Source organism: Crinia signifera, chromosome 6 (genome assembly GCF_055691185.1).
Source record: "Crinia signifera chromosome 6, ASM5569118v1, whole genome shotgun sequence".
Lineage (NCBI taxonomy): Eukaryota > Metazoa > Chordata > Amphibia > Anura > Myobatrachidae > Crinia > Crinia signifera.
Window position 1 is genome coordinate 67,158,625 of NC_139222.1, and position 23,169 is coordinate 67,181,793.

The 23,169-nt window shown below is 43.9% G+C and overlaps 1 protein-coding gene across 4 annotated transcripts in view; it reads left to right on the forward strand.

The window, feature by feature from the left end:
* The window catches only part of KAT6B (lysine acetyltransferase 6B), a 133,948-nt gene that overhangs the window by 61,948 nt on the left and 48,831 nt on the right, over positions 1-23,169 (forward strand). For all 4 annotated transcript variants that reach the window (XM_083146209.1, XM_083146211.1, XM_083146213.1 and 1 more), the window contains 4 exons: positions 10,105-10,213; positions 12,868-12,983; positions 13,080-13,161; positions 13,953-14,085. In XM_083146209.1, coding sequence (XP_083002335.1) covers positions 10,105-10,213; positions 12,868-12,983; positions 13,080-13,161; positions 13,953-14,085 — 440 coding nt within the window. The remainder of the gene's footprint in view (positions 1-10,104; positions 10,214-12,867; positions 12,984-13,079; positions 13,162-13,952; positions 14,086-23,169) is intronic.

Below are 23,169 nucleotides of genomic sequence, written 5' to 3' on the forward strand. Positions count from 1 at the left end.
CTCTGCTCCCACGCGCTGCTGGCAATGCTGCTGGCTGCTCTTCCTCCTCCTGCCCCATCGCCACGCAGCTTCACTCTCCTTCTCCTCCTCGTCGCGCTGACCCCCGACCCCGGGCTATCTCTTCCTCTTCTAATGTGGGCCTCTCCGTCCTCTCTCTGCTCCCATGCGCTGCCGGGTATCGGGCGCTGCTGTCGGGTGCCGGTGACTGGAGCTGTCAATCTCCGCTCCGTCCTCTCTCTGCTCCCACGCGCTGCTGGCAACGCTGCTGGCTGCTTTTACTCCTCCTGCCCCTCGCCATGCAGCTTCACTCTCCTCCTCCTCGTCGCACTGACCCCTGACCTCGGGCTTCCTCTCCAGGGACCAGGCACTTCTCCTCTCCATGGCCAATGTGTCATCCTTGATCCGCAAGTCCTGGTGGCCACAGGAGAGAATGAGAGCCCGGGCCTCGCACCCAGCAACTGGCCGCGGTACACAGTGTCACCTGGGCAACAGCCAGAGCGTCAGGGAGCCAGCACCTACCTGGCCACAGCAACTGACCCCCCCACATCAGGCAGCGACCAGTGATGGCCCCCAGCATCCGGTGGCACTGAATAGGAAGGTCTCAGACCACCCCAGACACCAGCCCAGGGCACGTGAGTTGGCCAGTGTGGCCCTATCTCCAAAGGTACCCAGAGGTTCAACGGGCAGGACTAATCCTTAACCCCCATCTGTGCGTTTTTACTAGCAGAGGAGAGGGGGGGGGGGCGCAAAACATGCCCTTGCTCCAGGCACCGTGGAACCAAGCTACACCACTGACCACAGCAGTTATGCACACCCAATATGTCTGTAAATTACATTGTTCACAGGTATATTTGGTAGGATAGCCAATGCTGATGTATCATGCAGATGTACTTTTGGCTGTGTGTGTACAGCCGACTCGCCAACCTTGCATTACTTCCACTGCAGCAGCCATAAGATTGTATAAACTGCCAATCAATGGATCGGATCATGAATAGGCCAGGCATCCGATCTGTCGGCTAAGTGTATAGCCAGCCTTAGGGAGGTATTCAATGTTTAGGTCACGGCTGTCCCTGGATTCAATGTCCCACCTGCCGGGGTGCGAGAAGGGGGCGTGGCCGCGAGTTGCGGCCAGGAAGAGGCGAGCTGCAGCCGGCAGCTCGTCACTTCCCGGCAGAACAAGCCCGACAGCTAGTGAAGTCGGGCTTGTTCTGCCGAGAAACCGTGCTCAATGCTGTCGGGGAAGACCGCATTGAATAGGGCCCGGCGGGCATCTCCCCGACGGGAGATGCTCGCCGGTGATTGAATATCCCCCTTAAACTCATTCTGCAGTAATCTGATGCTGCGCCACATTTGATTTGAATTACATATACAAATTTAAATTTGATGGTATTGCAGTCTATGGTTTTTTTTAATGATGTTATTGTGGTATTTCCTTATTCAAAACTGATATATTTCTAGTTCAGATTAGAACTCTGACCACATTTAAAAGTGTTTACAAAGAACTCTTGCAAAATTCACTGGTGCATCAATCTGCTGTGACAGGTGACATTTGAGTGGTTACTCCATTGTAATACCATGATGGTTCTTTCTCTATAGCTTAGTCCTTCCTTGTGTTGGGGTTCATTAATGCCAGCATGAACAGTATAGACAGCTACAGCATTTGATCGTCTAATAAATGCACATTAGCTGAAGGGCTGCCTTCTAATTACCCTGTGCCTAATTATACCAAATGATTCCTGCACTGGGTGATGTTCTCTAGTACAAAACCATCCTAAAGGCTAATGAGGTGGAAAAGAGCACTAGAGTACAGGATACAGGGAAGGAGGAGACTGCACAGGAGAAGTACAGGGGCTTACTGCGCTCAGTGGAGAGGCGGAAATTAACCCTGTAATCCTTTCTGATTCGGAGACTCTAAATTGTGTGGTGGTTTCTTTTCTTTTTCTTCCAGAAAATCTGACCATTGTATAAAACCAAAGCAGATTCTGCCATATATACAGCACAGGGGCTGATTTATCGATGCGTTTTATCATATGCAACAAGTTTTTAAATGGCTAAAACTAGTATATAAATCGTCCCCCTGGTGTGTTGGTGCAGCAATAAATCTTGCTTAGCTGGGTTCTGTACGCAGGCAGGTTGTATTTCTATTTAATCTATCGACCAGTTAAGGCACCTTAGTAAACTAATGTTTGTAAATAATCGAAATGGCCGTATATTGGGTTACCTATACATTTAGGAATGAAAAATAGATCTAGTGTATACTGGGAGTTTAACATGAAAACTACATTTTGAAATACCTTTTTTTTTTTTAACCTTTTTTTATTTATTTTGCATAAACTCACAATTTAATTGTAGCAGCAGCTATTCAGAAGTAAAAAGATTATGCAAGGATAAACAATTAGCAATTTCTTCACAGAGCCACATTTAGGGGATTATTCTGATTGGTTCGTAAAGCATGGGGGGGGGGGCAATGTTGTGCAGGTGCATTTCTGTGCATGTGCAGACACAGGGTGCGAGCGGGCACAGTGAACTGTGAAGCTGGTGGTAATCGCCTGGTGACGTGGGTGACTGGGTCAGGCAGTTGACATCACTGGTCTGCAAGTGCTAGAGAAATCATTCGATGGTCGCCGACCATCGAATGATTTCTTCCCAACTGCGAATGGATGATTATGCAAATAATTGTGGCTTGTGAGGGGGAGGAGGCGGCTGGTGGACTCACAAAGCTGTGAAATTCGCAGCCTTGCAAGTCAAGCAGAATAAGGTCCTTCAGATATTCTGGTTTACTCTGAGTTTTATTTTTATTTCAGCATCAATTTCTTGAAGTGGTTCTGAAGTGAAGTACATACTTGGTATCCGGACTATTGTTAGACAGCACTTACATAGACAGCCATAACATCGACACCATTAGTTCGACAGCTCAATAGGTCGACATGGTTTTAGGTCGACATGTCATTAGGTCGACATGTCATTAGGTCGACAGCTCATTAGGTCGACATGTTTTTAGGTCGACACTACCATTAGGTCGACAGTGTCTATGTCGACAGTCAAAAGGTCGACATGGGTTTTTTCACTGTTTTTTGAGCCGACATGTGCCGACAGGCGGTATTTCATGCCCTACTATCCACTAGGGCGTAGTGGGAGAATAAAATAGTGTGCCGAGCGCAGCGCGAGCGGCTGCGGTACACTTCAAACTGTGTCCATGTCGACTGTCGACATTTCGACCAAAAAACAGTGAAAACCCATGTCGACCTTTTGACTGTCGACATAGACACTGTCGACCTAATGGTAGTGTCGACCTAATGACATGTCGACCTAATGACATGTCGACCTATTGAGCTGTCGAACTAATGGTGTCGATGTAATGGCTGTCTATGTAAGTGCTGTCTAATATCCGTCCCAGACCCTACATACTTACATTTATGCAACATGGCAATTTTATCTGTGATCTGGAGAAACAAAATAATTATACATGCAGCTTGCTGTAACCTGTAGTCACCATTCAGTGACATGAGGTCTTGTGTTAGTGTCCGTGTCTTGGGCTAGAGGCACAATAAGCAGCCAACATCATGTTGCCCCTCCCCCTGCAGTCACTTCTCTGCCCGCATTGTAGTGGGAGCCAAGTAATGGCAAATGCTTAATGAGTTTTATAGACTGCAATTTATGGAATGCTTCCTGGAAGGCAGCTCAGAGCTTACACAAATAAAAGCTTTTAGACGCTGCTTATCGAGCCGACATAAAGGGATGTTTTGGATTAATTATGTAATATAGCAGAACAGCATTCATCCTACCTGAAGGATTCTCCGATGACTAATTATTCTTGATTTACTGCTCTGCAGCTCATAGTAATATTAACCCTGGCCAGTTGCTCTTTTTGCTTTTATTCTGGAAGGCATTGATCATCAGAAAGTAACACAATAGATGTATTTGTTTAAATCATAATTGTAGAGGATACTATAAATTTGGAGGCCATCAAATTTGGCATATTGTGATTCCATTAGATTTTATCATATGACTATTGGCCTCATTGGACAGATCCAGGCTGAGCCTTGGGGCTTCATCAAAGAGTTGCATATACAACTTTAACCGATTTTACCATAAAACCAAATTAAATAAATGATCAATCTAGATGGAGATGAGGATGCTATGGCCAACACTGGGGTCTGGTTTACTCCTTGTTAATGTGTTAACTATATAGAAAGATGCTCTTATGAGCCCATCTTGAACATCATGATGTGTGCAACATGTGACGTGAATATCTCACATGTGCTGGAATATACCTGGTACATTCAACTGACTGACATTTTTTCAAGGACATTTTATTAGAGCTAATAAACATTTGTTTCAAAGACACCTGCATCTGTGTCTTGTTACTAGACTATATGTGCCACATGCTCATCCATTCTAGCTGCCCTGAGATAGAGCCCAGTGTTCCTAAACTCTCCCACTGATTGCTACTACAGCAAGTGACCAGTGTGGAATATACCTGTTCCCATCAAGAAGGTGCTGCAGCAGCAATGCGTAGTCCCTGATGCCTGTGTAGGAGCTTTGTGGTGGTAAAGACCTAACTCCTACTACTGAGTCATAAGAGGTTAAGTAGCAAGTAGTTGTGTATGGCAAGAGGCAACCCTATGCCCCAAAAGTGAGCCCACTTGGGTCACCCAGGAACAGGGACTCCTCTATGTGGATTAGTAAACCCTTCAAGTCAAAGGTCTACTGCTCAATACACAGAGATGAGATGAGACAAGAGATGCTTATGTTTCCTTTGTATATCTGGAGAAAATAGATTGGATAAAAAATATGGTGGTGCATAATAAAATGCTAAATATTTGTCCTGTTCTACCATGTTGTATACACACACATGGCAATAAGTACTTGAGTGGGGTACACCGGAGTTAATTCAACCTGCACATATGCTGATAAAGTTTCAGTTCTTTATGGAAACGCCCTGCAGAAAGTGTCCATAACAGTAATGTAATGGATGGATTGCTCTTGGTCAACTTAGCTGATTGTCCAGTCTGGAGGACTAATCAATGTGTTGTACTTATAGATGTGTCCTCATACAATTAGCCTCAATACGCCATATGACCTGATGCCTGGCTGTCTCTCTTACATATTTTACTTATAAAAGTGCCTTAACTCACATTGTGATGCATCTAGGACGCACTAGAGGATTCTGCGGATTAATTTGAAAGTCAACACTTGTATATCTAATGATATGTACACTATAGACTAGGTCATCTGATCCAGTGGAACACATTGTCTAGCGTGTACCCACTATGTTGCTGCAGGTTCACACAGTAGACTGCCAGCACACCATGGAGGATTTGGAGGAGTATACAGCATGACCTTTTTGAAGGGTTATGTAATATTAAATGGCAGCAATATAATCATTACAATCCTTGTGGAGACTATTGCAGCTGTTAGTACATATTCCTCTGAATGTCTATTGTGATCTTAGATTTCAATTCAGTGTTAAGTGTAGCTCCATGACTGAAATTTCTTATGGGCAGTCAGGTTTCTTCAAATCATTTAAAGTTATGTAGGTATGTCTGTGGTGGGTAGATTAGATTGCTAGCTCTTACTGTTGTAAATTAATATATTATTTTTCTCTTTACAGTGCTGCTGAATGTTTGCTCTATAGAAATAAATATAATTATGGGATTGATCCCTTTTAACACTTAATATGTGTATGTAGGAAGTAGGTCACTTGTGGGGACTGTAGTGGGTAAGTTTCAGATGACCAATGGGAGGCAGAGGTATTGCAAACAAGTAATCTTTATTTCCAGCTGACAGGCATAGCCACTGCATACTTGCCTACCTGACCCTCTCCATGCGGGTGAAAATGCTCTGGGGTAGATTTATTAAGCTCAGTGAAGTGATAAACTGTCTAGTTTTTATCACCAGCCAATCAGCTCCTACCTGTGAAGCTACAAGCTTGGTTTGAAAAATGACAGGTAGGAGCTTATTGGCCCGGTGATAAAAACGAGACCGTTTATCACTTCACCAAGCTTAATAAATCTACCCCAGATCTGTTTCTGGACTTCCCTGGTAATGTATGATTGCCATCACTTGTGGTGAAACACCTTTACCTAGCTCCCCACAGGTGATGGCAATCATACATTACCAGGGAAGTCCAGGAACAGAGCAATTTCTCCCGCATGGAGAGGGTCAGGTAGGAAAGTATGAGCCACTGTAATAGCTTCTTACATAGGATACCATTCACAGTTAAAATAGAACAGTTCAGCTTACTTGTAGATAGCAGTGCAAACAGGCAGAGTATTACCAGCAGTATCAGTATGCTGATTCCTCCAGGACAGAGATCACTGCTAAATGTGGAGTCTCTCCCACACATTACCCACTAACTCATCTGGCCTGGTTTTTATACCTAAGCTGGTCTTAATTAAGGAAAAGGTGTGGTTCCTCCCTGAGCTGCAGGTGATTAACCCTTTCCTCAACCTGTGGGAGAGACCCACTCTGTCACAGGGGTGTTGTGCTTAGGGGGGGATTTGATATCTCTCATTAAGGCACTGACCCTTCCAGTGTTTGTAATATTTTGTAACACAAGAACTTGGTGTGATAATTTGCAGACAGATTGGCAGCAGTGTTTAACATCTGTATCTGAAAATAGCAGCTGGGAGAAATACATGATGATACTCCTTTTCTGCCTTGACAAATTGGGTCAGTAAAACGTACAACATTTAATGTATGTAGGAATGTTGATTTATTTAACGCAAAGAAATATGTTGCATATTTATATGCACATAAGGAAGTGGGAGTTTGGCAGGTGTTTCGGAAGCATATGTGCTAGAGGTGAGCATGTCTGCTATACAAATAGGTGCGTGCGCTAGAGGTGAGCATGTCTGCTGTACTAAGAGGTGTATGTGCTAGAGGTGAGCATGTCTGCTGTACAAAGAGGTGTATGTGCTAGAGGTGAGCATGTCTGCTATACAAAGAGGTGTATGTGCTAGAGGTGAGCATGTCTGCTATACAGAGGTGTACAGTATGTGCTAGAGGTGAGCACGTCTGCTCTACAAAGAGGTGTATGTGCTAGAGGTGAGCAAGTCTGCTGTGCAAGTAGGTGTATGTGGTAGAGCAGAGCATGTCTGCTGTACAAATAGGTGTATGTGCTAAGAGATGAGCATGTCTGCTCTACAAATAGGTGTATGTGGTAGAGCTGAGCATGTCTGCTCTATAAATAGGCGTATGTGCTAAGAGGTGAGCATGTCTGCTGTACAAATAGTTGTATGGTACAGCTGAGCATATCTACTCTACAAGTAGGTGTATGTGCTAAGGAGTGAGCATGTCTGCTGTAAAAATAGGTATATGTGGTACAGCTGAGCATGTCTGCTCTACAAATAGGTGCGTGCGCTAGAGGTGAGCATGTCTGCTCTACAAATAGGTGCGTGCGCTAGAGGTGAGCATGTCTGCTCTACAAATAGGTGTATGTGCTAGAGCTGAGCATGTCTGCTATACAAGTAGGTGTATGGGCTAGAGTGTGTCCAAATATTCAAGGACCAGAAGTCCACATCCAGTTACCGCACACTGAACTATCACTGGGAGTGTCTTTAGGCGCAGCATGGAAACTTGCACAAGCCTTGTGCAGGTGTGGACTCTCTGCATGAGATGGACCTCTTGTATATAAGTGGCTGTGTATCCCTGTATGCAATAACTGTAATTTATACACCGCGCATCCGTTTACTCACTATACTGAAACACACAATTAATACTTAAATGTTTTTCCTTTTTACATTTTTTGTGTTAGTCCTTTCTTTAACGATTAGATTGTTTGATAAATGGCCACAAAGTTTGGTTCCTGACCAATTAATGGTTTTACGCTATACATAGTGGCCAATTCAGAGTTGCGTATACAGTAAGTCCATCCTAAGGAGTGATCCTATGGTTTTTAGCACTGCACATGCTCCAGAGGCAGTACCCCTGTACTGATGATTTCCAAAGTGTATGCACATCACTTGCAGCTGAATGGGTATAATTGTATGCTAACTGGGCTACACATGGTTTGATTTGGACTATTTTTCTATTCGATTTTGCTTATATATGACAAATCGAATTCAAATACCTTTCAGCCGCTTTGGATTCCGATCTACGGCATTGAAATGTAATAGAAAAAAATAGACTGTGCAGGCAAGACTAACACCTGATCCAAGACTGCCTGCACATAATATGTATACGGCAATGTGCAATTCAATCCCAATTGAATAGAAAATTAATTGCACCATGTGTAAACTACTTAAGTTCCGAGAGTATGTGTAAGCGCAATTACGGGCTGTGCTTGTGTGCCCGCAGCAATTTGTCTGAATGTGGACACATCTCTTGCACCAAGAACAGGGCCCGTGCACAGTCTGCAGATAATGATGATAGGTTTAAGAACAAGTGCATGGATAGTGGGGATGTGGATGTGGTCCTTGAACCATTTTTAGTTGCTGGGGTTTAATCAGATTAGAGATCTGATATGTAACATTGGGGTAGATTTATGAAGCAGTGATAAGGGAGAAGTGATACAGTGCCTGGTAATTTATCACCGGCCAATCAGCTCCTATTTAAACCCAGCCTATGACTTAACAGCCATGCACTTTATCACTTCTGCTCCCTTATCACTGCTTCATACATCTACCCCATTGTTTCTTATCGTGCTCACTACCTTACCTTACTCATTCCCTACCCTAAATTCTGTTAATTTCACAGGTTTTTTTCTGTGAAACATAGTAACATACATAGTAATTAAGGTTGAAAAAAGACGTTAGTCCATCGAGTTCAACCTACTCTAGCTTAGGTTTAGTATCAGGCACTGTGAGGACCAAATTTTGGCAGTTGCACATCGAGTCCCATCTCATATTTTTCCCCATTAATATGGAACAATTTATTTAATATATTAAAGACTGTTGTGGGTCGGAAATGCCCTAATTTTGTTGAGATGCAATGAAAGCGTTAACTGTTCCAGGTTTTAGCCCCAAGATCACTTTATTATACCACTTTTACACCAGAATACCGGATAGGACCCGGGAAATCGAACACGGGAAATTGCCAGGGCATGCCCTGCCTCAGACCCCATTTACACTGCACTTCAATCCGGGTTATTCCCGGGTAAGGCCCTTTCACACTGAAAACGGATCAGCCCTGTCTTTCCTTGCTGGTGTCATTAAAAATGGACCTTTGGGCTGTTTGAGATGAGGTCACAAGAAAGGGAAAAGGGCATTGCAGCAAAAATGGCAGACGGAGTAGCTGTGTTGCAGTTGCAGACATGATGGTGCAGATCAGGTTTGGGGTCAGCCAAAGTGGAACACACTGCGTGACAGCCAGTGTGTGCTGCAGCAGATGAGGCTGTAAACACAGTGTGGAGTGTGCTTGCAGCACAGAGCGTGGTAACGCTGCTGCTGCGCTGCTACATGTGCCCTGTGCGGGTCTCCAGCAGATGACATCATCTGCCAGAGCTGCAGAAGCACCAATCAGCTCTTTGCGCCCCTCTACCCACCAAATAACCCGGATAATGGCCATTTACACTACCCTGAGCCCCGGATAAGCCCCGTGTCCGACCCTGAACATTTGCCGGGTCAGATTCCCGGGGAACAGTACCCGTGTTATTTTTTTTAAGCCCATTTACACCATGCCCTGCCCCGGACTGGAGCGGCAATATCCCGGGTCCAAACTCTGGTGTAAAAGGGGTATATGACATATAAGTGGTCTTTACAGAATCTGCAGCACCTCTCAGTGGACCATTTATATAACGTGAATGAGATGTAAGCTAAACACTTCACTGAGAACTGCTTTACAGTGCCACATACTGCCATTTGTTTACACCCTTAATAACACCAGTGGTAAGATATTGATCCTGGACACTCCATCTTGTGTAAGTCCAGAAAGATAACATCACCATTAATACTGCTTTTTAGAATACAGTATTCACTCTGGGTCTTTAGAAGCTTGTGTTTATAATTGCTTAATTTGGAGATATTGGGATGACTGCTGAGCAGCTGCTCCTTGCCTACACTACTAATTCTTTTTCTGGCTTTTATCTACTATGTAATCAGCATAAAATATCGTTGTCCCATAATCCGGACTAATCATTGTTATGCACATTCTATCCTGCAGCCTCGAGCGGATCCCATTCCCATCTGTAGTTTTTGTCTTGGGACAAAGGAATCCAACCGAGAAAAGAAACCAGAAGAGCTGATCTCGTGTGCGGACTGTGGGAGCAGCGGTAAGTGGGGGCAGTTTAGGATCTAATTGACTATAAGTGAAAATGGGGTTTCACCAGTTTTATCCAATGTAAGAAGTGCTTCCTTTCGCAAACAGTGAGTTAGCTGTGTCTCGAAACCAATATACTGATTAATACAGCCTGAAAAGATAGTTCTTTCTAGTTTCCAAAAACATAAACACACATTTCAATCATACGGTAAAAAAGAAATGCATGGAGGTCTGTACGCAGTGCCTGGCTGCTTTCCATTTTTATTATGGGGATGTCCTCTTTATACATATAGGACCTTATTCTAATTTATTCGTTCCTCCATGCGTTTGCACGGAGGACCGATGGTGTGCGCATGTGCAGACGCATCTCTGCGCATGTGCAGATGCAGGGTGCGTGCACCCACGGGAACATTCTGTTCCCTGGGAGCACGCACCCTACACATCGGACAGGGGACGGAGAAGGGCCGGGGGTGCTGGACAGCCCCATTACCATATGGGAACGCCCAGCGTTTCATGGGCATTCCCATGAGAGCGCTGGGCGTTCTCATGGTAATGAGGCTGTGGTGCGGGGGGCGGGCAGTGGATGTCAGCTGCCCTCCCTGTCCTCGCACAGGGCGCCCGCAGTGTAGTCACCATATAGGTGTCTCTGAACTGCGAGCGCTAGAGAAATCATTCGATGGTCGCCGGCCATCGAATGATTTCTCCCTGCCTGCGAATGGATGATTATGTAAATCACCCATTTGCATGTGGGGGAGGGGGGGGGGGGTGGTGGCCGGCACTGCGGGTGGCTTCTGATAGACGTGCCAGTCTGCAAATTTTGCAGTCTTGTGAGTCAATCAAAATAAGTTCCATAGTATGGGCAAATATGGCATCATGACAAGCTGGCAAAGAAATATGCTTCCATTGTGCAATATTATCATATCACCGTATAAACCAGAATCTAAGGAATATTTCTGCCACCTTAATGTATCGGTGCTGTGGTCTCCAGTTGAACTTACGACTTGCCTAGTAAGGAAGGAGATGTAGTGTTAAACCTATGCAGCAACAGGTTTCTAGGGAATTAGCTGCTTAAGCATTCTGCTACAAGTGGATAACATTGTAGACTTTGATGTTTTTTTTGGATATGAATGTGTTAATTTTTATGCCTAGTCCACAGACCTAACAACGCCCAAAACATCATGGAGACATTTCTTCAGTATTTACCACCCATTTTAGCTGCATTAACCGGTTAAGGTAATTGGTTCCAGTGAAACCCTTGGTGCACATCTGTTTATTACCAGAGCCCGGGATAAGCTGGCCAAGAGCTGTTAAATACTAATTTGGATCAATGTCTCCTTGGTGCGTTGGAAGCCATTAGCCTCTCTGTAGTAGGTCCCAAATGTTCTAAGAGCTCAAGAGTTAAGATATAAGGTATGAGTCCCAGAACCTGCTCTTTTGCCTCCCCTCCCGAGACAGAACTCCACACGACTTTCATGGATCAGCTTCCGTCAGCATTAGCAGCTGATCCTCGCACCGCCTCATTAAGATCAAATTATCTTTAATTAGCTCCTCTGATGTCCCACGTATTTTGCTGTGTTTAGAAGCGGCTTCAGAGTAAGTCACTGCACCTCGCTCTAATCACTTCCATGTGACTGCTCTCGTTACAGGAGGTGTCTAACAGACCTGACCCAAGATATAACTATAAAAATGTAGTGTCTTGCTGAAGTCAGGGACACTTCCTTCCAGTGTATTAGTCCTCCATAAGTGTATGTGTCCCCTGAGGCTCTATCTAGAGTTCTACAAAGATTTTCTGCTGCTCCGCTGAGACCACCAAGCTCATTTGAGACACCTATTTATTGCAGCCATTCACTTCCCAGCAGTCTCTGGAGATATCCAGTATTGTTTTTATATGATCTATACAAAAGTCATTTGAGGTTTTTAAACACTCAGAAAGTAAAGTTTTGCTAATGATTGAATTAAGATCACATTTATTTAAAGTATATGCAATACAATTTTATAAAAAAAAAAAAAGAAAGAACAATAATAAACATTCGTACAGACAACAATGTTCAGAACCTCTTGACCATCATGGCTTCAGTTTTCCCAGCACCTGATCCTCACTACAGCCTCTGGGGAAGGTGAGGGCTGGTTTTTTTAAACATCTCTCTAGGAGGAGCTGTCAGCAGTGTTCGGGAGCAGGGCAGGCAGTGGGGGGGGGGGGAGGGGGACTAAGAAGCAGAGGAACCGGCAATCTGATTCTATACCTGCCGCCACACAGTGGGCTTTCTGACAGGTGGCATCGTACGAGACTATGCCAGGCAAGTGGTAAATTCATAATTGTCTCACGTTTATCTATTATGTTATTATTCTTTGAACTTCAGTGTTTGTGCCTAACTGCTGAGTAATGTCTCCTCTTTTTTTTATTCTTGATACACGTTCTAAATAAACTTTTTCCAATTGCATGAGCTTTAATGGTTACGATGTATTGAAGGTAGATATTGAGTATATATATGTGTGTATAATATTTATTTTTATATATATATATATATATATATATATATATATATTTTGACGCTATTGTGACCTTTACTATGACATACATGTCTTTCATGCCTCAAGCAAGTAAAAAATATACATCAGCATATGCTCCTTATAATAATCATCCTGCTGCATGTTCTTATTTTGCAGGCCATCCGTCATGTCTCAAGTTCTGCCCAGAGCTCACCTCCAATGTAAAGGCATTGAGGTGGCAGTGCATCGAATGCAAAACCTGCAGTGCCTGTAGGATCCAGGGCAAAAATGCAGTGAGTGATCCATACTTATTATTTGGTCAGCTTTTTTCTTTATAATCACCCACTGAAATTGGGAAGGTGCTTATTCTGGCGTATGGTCTTTTTCAGGATAATATGCTTTTTTGCGACTCTTGTGATCGGGGATTCCACATGGAGTGTTGTGACCCACCTCTGGCCCGGATGCCAAAAGGTATCAAACTCCCTTTTTATTTCCATTTGATCCCCCCCCCCCCCCTCCAAAATAAAGGAGCAGATTTGCAACATTTATAAGATACAGTAGTCAGTACCAGGTCCAAACCAGGCACAGAAGGGTTGATAAAAATTCTGGCTCAGAGGCTCACTTTACAGAGTAAAGAGTTACGGAGTTTCTGATTGAGTGTTTTTTATTTACTAAGAACTATATTCATTTATTTTATGTTTATCATAGTAACATAGGTACAGCTGGAGTAAGCTTCAAAAGTGATAAAATGGAGGGTTATGAACAGCCAGGCAATCAGCTCTTACCTGACATTTTTTTCAAACACAGTCTGTGACATGACAGGTAGGAGCTGATTGGCTGGTTGTTTATCACTCTACATTTTACCACTTCTGAAGCTTAGTGCATTTTGCCCATAGGCTGCTATTAGGCTTTACCATGGTGCTTAATTTAGCCAGGGCATTATTGGTCTGTAACACCCTGTTTTGAAATCATTGCTGTTCTAGACTAAACCTGGCCTCACCACACTAAACTCAGCCTGCTCTGTGCCACACACCAGGCTTCATGGATGTCCCTGCTAGCTGCCTGGAAATTTTGTCAATTAGCTTGGACAGATGTGCTTAATATTGTATATTTAGTTTATAGTAACTGGTAATAATAAAATTCCTACATTTTAACACATTTTCATTAATGTAATAAACCATTTTAATGGTACTTATCCAGGTAGGGTAGGAAGCATTTCCATCATGCAGTATGACTTGGTAATCTAATTCTGTCTGTGATAGGCATGTGGATTTGTCAGGTCTGCCGGCCAAAGAAAAGGGGCCGTAAGATCCTCCAGGAGAAAGCTGCACAGATCAAAAGGCGATATGCGAAACCCATTGGCCGACCGAAAAACAAAATAAAACAACGCATGTTGTAAGTCAACTTATGCAAACAAAGCAAAAAGCATACTGTATTTTCATGTACAGTTTCTTTTGTTCTCTTTAGTGAAAAAGCACATTGATGTTCTAGTCTCGTATTAAAAATATTTGTTTTAATTATATTATTATTCAACAAATTTCCTGAATAGGTAGGCCCTCATTCTGATCGACCCGTAAAGCTGTGAATTTTGCATCTTTGTGGGTCATCTAAATACCGCCCGCACACAGATTTCACCCGCATGCATGTGATTGGATGTTTTGCATCCATTCACGGCTTGTGTATGGGACAGAAATCATTCGATGGTCGCCGACCATTGAATGACTTCTCTAGCGTTCGCAGATCTAAGACACTCTCTGGTGTCTTAGATCAGCGGCGCCCCTGTACGGGAAGAGGGCAGAAAGCTGCCATCCGGTGATAATAGCTGCCTACCTCCGGCACCCATGTCACCGGCGCATTTCCATGAGAACGCCCAGCATTTTCATGGAAACGCTGGGCGTTCCCCTGGCCGACAGCCCGCGACCGCTCCACTACGTTCAAACAGGCCAGCGAGTAATCAATTCGCAGCGTCCACTCACACAAAGAGGCTGCACATGCGCAGAAATGTTATGCGCATGCGCAGTAGCTAAACATCGCTCCCCTGTAAGAACACGCAGGGGAGTGATCAGACCAGAATAAGGGCCATAGCGTAGAATCAAAGGAATTATGAGTTTGCCATAAAATGAATAGGGGCTATACCTATTGAATATGTTTTGTAGCCGTAGGGAGAGTAGCAGTGTTGGGCTCCCTATCTCCATTATGATTTTACTAGCAGAAGCTTTGCCGATGGGTATTTGCTATAATTACCCTGTGTTGCTTATACTACTGCAGCCAAAGCCCTTTTGCACATAGTAAGACATAATGCTTGGGGTTGCATAATGTTGTCAATCATCATAATGTCGATGTTGACCATGTCGGCATTCATTATGTGGACAATGATGAAATGTTAACATTTTGTCCTGGTGATCCCCTTTGTGTGGCAGCTGGACCAGAGTATATCAGGACCGGCAACCACGTGACCATCAGTGGTCCTTCAGTGCACCTTCTCTAATCCCTAGACTTCCAAATGTCCACATCAGTTTATCTAGTTTTTTTTTTAATATTTTGATTAAAGCAAAGAGTGATGCATTGCAATGGTAGAAACACAATAAAATATCATACAAAAACACAAAAAGTTATCGAGTAACACATTTGCGGGTAATGCAAAAATATTCCAGGAAAAATTGTACATTAATTGATATGATGCATTGGCATCCAAAAACCATGGGCAACAATAAGCAAAAAGAAAAATAGTTCCTACTATGCAGAAAAGAATGCTTCTGTCAATAACTAATAGGCAGGACCATAGACCTTGGAGTGGGTCAGCTTGAGGCAAACCACATTTAAAGCAGGTTTGAGTTGTTGAGAGCCCGATGTGGAAACTTGTATATAGAGATAAATATGACCTGTGTTGAATGGTAATGAACATCTCAGTGTACATATTAGGCGAGAGTAATTGGCAGGATCTAGGATGAGCCTGCAACAAATTATTTGTCTGGGATGCCTGATAGCTGTGAGATCCATACAGCAAGACCCCTTGAGATGTAGAATGATCAAGAAGGACTTGAAAATGTTTATAGGCCAGGAACAACACCCCATTACTTGTCAGTGGTCGTTGAAGCATTATGTCTACAGTATGGATCTTCAATCTGTAGCCCTCCAGATGTTGTGGAACTACATGTCCCAGCATGTCCTGACAAATGTGGCAATGCGTGTTAGAACATGTAGTTTCATAACTTCTGGAGGGCCACATGAATACACTTCTCTCATTATGTAAACTAGATTGTCATGTTTTTGTTGCTGACAATATGAAATGATGGCACTCAAGGCATCTTGTAAAATACAGTCCGCGGCCTGTTCAGGAGAGCCAGATAGCAATAGTGATCAAGAAGCAATTGAGAGATGGGTATTATATTACCATAGTATCAGTCATGACCAAGACAGATGGATCCCTCAGGCTCATCCATCTCCAATTAAAATTAATCTGTTGGAATTAATTATTTTAGCTTCTCGATTTAAATGGACAAAACCTGTGAAATCAAAGAACGTTTATGTTCGAATTGAAGCAAAGAAAGATGTTGAATTGAAAGGGACAAAACTGAGCGTATGTCCTTATGCGCCCTTGCTGCATTGATTTATCCGTAGTAAGAGGATGGCGCACGACAGCAGGGAATGGGTCATAGCCCATTAGCCTCACGTGAGCTGAGCACTGCTCTACTATTCACTCACCACTGATATTTGCAATAGATTTATTTTATGTTCTTTTCTGTAGATTTGCAGCTGCTTTTATGCAGGCAATAGCCTGTATACAAGCTTGCTGTTTAAATTGAACTACATTGGCTATAAACTGTATTTTAATAGATTGCTAATCTCACCTTTATTTTGCCCATTATAAAATAAGGGTCGGTTTTTTATTATTATGAACATACCTAATTTCCTATACTAGGGGTTCTCAAACTCGGTCCTTACACAGTTCATGGTTTCCATTTCACCCAACAGGTGCATTCATTACTCATTGACACATTTTAAAAGATCCACAGGTGGAACTAAGTATTTCACTTGTGATTCTTTGAGGAGACCTGCAATACATGCATTGTGTGGGGTCCTGAGGACCGAGTTTGATAACCTGTGCCCTATACTAAGCAATTATGCAGCTAATCACCGGCTTGCACAGGGCAGGATTTTTCTCGGACTGGGTGGCGTATAGCTGATCGCAATTGCAATTTAACAGAGCAGCGATCAGGTCTGAGTGACCCCCATTGTTGGTACAGTCTGTAGTTCTTAATATACCATTGGGTAAAAAGACTTTTCCTCTGTGTCATAAATCAGTTACATAGTAATTGTGTAGAAAAAAAGGCAGTCTAATTAGTTGTAGCTTTCTTCTTGCAATGAATGGACAATAAAAGGTATACTTATTATCCCATCTGTAAGCCATGTATCCATGCTGGTGAACGAAAGATCTGTAGCGGGCATTTGCTATAATTGTTACAGTCTGTGATACTCTTTTCATAGTAGCAGGTCTCTAGCATGTTTAGTAGGTCTAGGCATGCAGAGGAAACAAAGAAGGGTTGGGCTGAAGCGCTGCCTCTACGTGTGATGGTATAATAATGAGGAGAGGTGTTTTGTAAGATAAATGTTTTTATTTTGTATTGGAAATGTGCAGATATCACTGTAAATAATGGCATGCGTGGTGGGAAAAGGCTGTTTCCAGTCGTGACTGGAAAGTCTTTCCTCCAGGTGAAAACCAGTCCTTCTGTCACTTTTTAAGAGCCCCGAGGGGAATGAGGGTGTCAACGGACCCCTTTATACCATAAGCTCAACTGGGCTTATGTCTCTTTGGGCAGTCAAATAGCGACAGTTCACTGGGTTGTGGTGATAAAGTCTGGCACAAATGTGCTTAAGTTCGCAGATGTAACGACAATTGCTTAAGGTGTGCAGGAGTGCGGGGTACGTATTGGGATTCAGCGAGGTGCGGCGTCCCGCTTGCTCGCTTCTTACCCTGTGTGTCCTGCGGCCGGAATGTCCTTCCGTGCTCCTGCTGAGTCTGGCTCTACCCCTCTGTGAGCGCAGCCGCGCTGGATGGGGGAGCCTGTCCGCGAGTCTGGGGTGACGCTGCAGCCGCAGCGCTCGGGTCCCCGTTGCTGTGCACCTGCCCGGTTCCACTGGCGTCAGTCTGGACGCGACTTCCGGGTCTCGGATCTCGCGAGATCAGCGTTGATCCCCGGAGTGACGTCAGACGATGCCGGTGCGCTCGACTCCCGCCGGAGGAGACTTCGCCGTGGTTCTTAATTGCAGGAAGGATTCTTGATGTGGGTGCTGGGTGCCTTGTGTCCAACGCGTTTCGGCCAGTAGGCCTTTTTCAAGGATAATGTCTGTGGTTTACTGTTCTGGGTTTTAAGGCTCTGGTTGCCATTGATTGGTTGCTTTTCCCGCGATTGTATTGGTCCTATGTTTCAGAGGGAGGTATTATGCAGATATGTCTTCTCTGATAGGTGCAAGTACGTTCGTGGGGTGTTTCCCTGCTGTCCTTTCATGGGTTGCACCTGTGGTGCATTGTGTAATAGATTGAATTGCTGGGGCTTGCAGGGTGATGCGCTGTGGCCGGATCCCAAGGGTTAAGGGTGGAAATACTATTCCCTCTGGTTGAGTTTATGGTGTGTTGTGATGGTGTTTAATGTTGGTGTCTTTAGGGACTGTCTGCGTTTTAGCTGTTTGAGATGATGCAGTGGAAGGGTGATTGGGGGTGGTAGGGTGGGAGAGATAAAGTGCGAGCCTGTGTATCTGTTGGGGTCTTGGTTGGTTGGGGGTACCCGTCCTCTAGTTCCAATGGGCTATATTTGGATGCGTCTGTAGATGCTGTATATAGCAGTGTGTTGCTTTGGAGATGTTAATCTTAATTGTAGGCGTTCTGGCTGGTTGTGTCAAGCTGTTGGTGAGGGAGAATGTTTGGGTGTTGCTGGGTCCCTGTTGTCATGGTTATTTAAGCTACTCCACGTTTGATTGGTTTGGCTGGGGTTCTGTGAGTCAGAATCACATTGTGATGAAGTAGGAGAGATACAGTACAGAGTGTGGTTGGGATGAATAGACAAAAGTTGTATGAGAGATCTATGTGTGCTGTGTTTCCATAATGCTCTTATGTGGTTTGGTTTGGTTTAGGCTGATATGTCTGATGTTTGGTGTGGTGTGGTGGAGAGTGGTGTGGTTGTTGCTGGTTTCTAATCCTTCAAATTATTGAAGCGATGTTGAAGTCTATGTTAAGGCCTTTTGGTTCTAATGTTTTCAGTGTGTATATCCATTTAAGCTCTTCGCGGTCAAGTGTTTTCCCGAAGTCCCCCCCCCCCTCCAGTTTGGTGTTAATTTTGTGATTATGCAGAATTCCAGGTCTTGGGGGTCTTGTGCGTGTGTCTGTTTGAAATGCGCAGAAAGGCTATGTTGTTCATAGCCTTTACGGATGTTCCTGATGTGCTCTGCCAGGCGGGTTTTGAAGGGTCTGATGGTGCGGCCTACATATTGTAGACCGCATGTGCATGTTATAAGGTATATGATGCCTTTAGTATGGCATGTGACTTCTTGTTTTATGGTAAAGGTTTCTTTTGTGTTTGTGGATGTGAAGGTTTTTGTGGTTTTATGCTTTTTACTGTTTTGTGTTTTGCATCCTATGCATACTCCACAACGGTGGAATCCGTTTGTGTTTATTGGATTGTCCAGTTTGCTCTGTCTGGTTTCTTTTGGTGGTATGTGGTTTCTCACTAGCTGTTGTTTTATGTCAGGTGCTCGTCTGTAGACTATTTTGGGTTGTGGTGGTAGTATGTCCGCTAAGGTTTCGTCCTGTAGTAAGATATTCCAGTTTTTGGTGACCATTTTTTTGATTTGTTGAGCTGAGTCACTGAATTGTGTGATGAAATAAATGTCGTTATTTGGTTTGTCCGATGTTCTGGGTTTTGTTTTTAGAAGGTCATTTCTGTCTCTTTGTTCTGCTCTTTGGTATGCGTCGTTGATTAGTTGTGTGTCATATTTTTTGTCTAGGAATTGTGTTTTGAGTGCTTCGCTTTGTGTTTTAAATGTGGTTATGTCAGTACAGTTTCGTCGGAGTCTCGTGAATTGTCCTAGGGGTATACTTTTTATCCAGTTGTTGTGATGTCCGCTGTCAGATGATATGTAACTGTTGACGTCCACTTTTTTATGGTAAGTCTTGGTTTCTATTTTTTGTTGTTTGATGTGTATGTCCAGATCCAAAAATTCGACTTGTGTTTTACTGTATGTGGTTGTGAATACGATGTTTTTGTTGTTTGAATTTATGTATGTGATGAAGTCTGTCAGTGTTTTTTCGGTGCCTTGCCAGATGAACAGGATGTCATCTATGTACCTTCGCCAGAGGACCAAATTCGCCCCAAAGTCATGCCCATTCCAGATGGATTCCTCCTCCCACTTGCTCATGAATAAATTAGCATAACTTGGGGCGAATTTGGTCCCCATAGCGGTCCCTGTGTGCTGCAGGTAAAAACTGTGTCAACAAAGAACTGATCATAAAACCAGCGGATAAGGGTGGAGGGATAGTCCTATTGGACAAATCAACATACACAGCAGAAGCACATAGAATCCTAGGAGATACAAACACCTACACAAAACTAAGAACAGACCCGACCAAACAATTCAAACAAGAGTTACAGATATTATTAAACGAAGGTCTGGCGTTAGGAATAGTCACCAAACACGAGTACGACTTCCTGAACCCGCAACATCCGGTAGTGCCGGTATTCTACCACCTACCGAAAATACACAAGCACCAAACACAACCACCAGGAAGACCCATCATCTCCGGAATTGACTCCCTCACCTCAAACCTATCCCAGTATATTGACCACTACCTACAACCCATAGTCAGCACACAACCATCTCACCTAAGGGACACAACACATACACTACAGACATTACAGAACATCAACTGGAAGGAGGACATGTGGTTGGTCACAAGTGACGTAACAGCCCTATACACCATCATTGATCACACACAAGGAACAGCGAGCGCCGAACACTTCCTCACAACAGACCACACCATAAAACCGGAACAGAGAGACTTCATAATAAAGGCCATCAATTTCATTCTTACCCATAACTACGTATGGTTCGATCACAGTTTTTACCTGCAGCACACAGGGACCGCTATGGGGACCAAATTCGCCCCAAGTTATGCTAATTTATTCATGAGCAAGTGGGAGGAGGAATCCATCTGGAATGGGCATGACTTTGGGGCGAATTTGGTCCTCTGGCGAAGGTACATAGATGACATCCTGTTCATCTGGCAAGGCACCGAAAAAACACTGACAGACTTCATCACATACATAAATTCAAACAACAAAAACATCGTATTCACAACCACATACAGTAAAACACAAGTCGAATTTTTGGATCTGGACATACACATCAAACAACAAAAAATAGAAACCAAGACTTACCATAAAAAAGTGGACGTCAACAGTTACATATCATCTGACAGCGGACATCACAACAACTGGATAAAAAGTATACCCCTAGGACAATTCACGAGACTCCGACGAAACTGTACTGACATAACCACATTTAAAACACAAAGCGAAGCACTCAAAACACAATTCCTAGACAAAAAATATGACACACAACTAATCAACGACGCATACCAAAGAGCAGAACAAAGAGACAGAAATGACCTTCTAAAAACAAAACCCAGAACATCGGACAAACCAAATAACGACATTTATTTCATCACACAATTCAGTGACTCAGCTCAACAAATCAAAAAAATGGTCACCAAAAACTGGAATATCTTACTACAGGACGAAACCTTAGCGGACATACTACCACCACAACCCAAAATAGTCTACAGACGAGCACCTGACATAAAACAACAGCTAGTGAGAAACCACATACCACCAAAAGAAACCAGACAGAGCAAACTGGACAATCCAATAAACACAAACGGATTCCACCGTTGTGGAGTATGCATAGGATGCAAAACACAAAACAGTAAAAAGCATAAAACCACAAAAACCTTCACATCCACAAACACAAAAGAAACCTTTACCATAAAACAAGAAGTCACATGCCATACTAAAGGCATCATATACCTTATAACATGCACATGCGGTCTACAATATGTAGGCCGCACCATCAGACCCTTCAAAACCCGCCTGGCAGAGCACATCAGGAACATCCGTAAAGGCTATGAACAACATAGCCTTTCTGCGCATTTCAAACAGACACACGCACAAGACCCCCAAGACCTGGAATTCTGCATAATCACAAAATTAACACCAAACTGGAGGGGGGGGGGGACTTCGGGAAAACACTTGACCGCGAAGAGCTTAAATGGATATACACACTGAAAACATTAGAACCAAAAGGCCTTAACATAGACTTCAACATCGCTTCAATAATTTGAAGGATTAGAAACCAGCAACAACCACACCACTCTCCACCACACCACACCAAACATCAGACATATCAGCCTAAACCAAACCAAACCACATAAGAGCATTATGGAAACACAGCACACATAGATCTCTCATACAACTTTTGTCTATTCATCCCAACCACACTCTGTACTGTATCTCTCCTACTTCATCACAATGTGATTCTGACTCACAGAACCCCAGCCAAACCAATCAAACGTGGAGTAGCTTAAATAACCATGACAACAGGGACCCAGCAACACCCAAACATTCTCCCTCACCAACAGCTTGACACAACCAGCCAGAACGCCTACAATTAAGATTAACATCTCCAAAGCAACACACTGCTATATACAGCATCTACAGACGCATCCAAATATAGCCCATTGGAACTAGAGGACGGGTACCCCCAACCAACCAAGACCCCAACAGATACACAGGCTCGCACTTTATCTCTCCCACCCTACCACCCCCAATCACCCTTCCACTGCATCATCTCAAACAGCTAAAACGCAGACAGTCCCTAAAGACACCAACATTAAACACCATCACAACACACCATAAACTCAACCAGAGGGAATAGTATTTCCACCCTTAACCCTTGGGATCCAGCCACAGCGCATCACCCTGCAAGCCCCAGCAATTCAATCTATTACACAATGCACCACAGGTGCAACCCATGAAAGGACAGCAGGGAAACACCCCACGAACGTACTTGCACCTATCAGAGAAGACATATCTGCATAATACCTCCCTCTGAAACATAGGACCAATACAATCGCGGGAAAAGCAACCAATCAATGGCAACCAGAGCCTTAAAACCCAGAACAGTAAACCACAGACATTATCCTTGAAAAAGGCCTACTGGCCGAAACGCGTTGGACACAAGGCACCCAGCACCCACATCAAGAATCCTTCCTGCAATTAAGAACCACGGCGAAGTCTCCTCCGGCGGGAGTCGAGCGCACCGGCATCGTCTGACGTCACTCCGGGGATCAACGCTGATCTCGCGAGATCCGAGACCCGGAAGTCGCGTCCAGACTGACGCCAGTGGAACCGGGCAGGTGCACAGCAA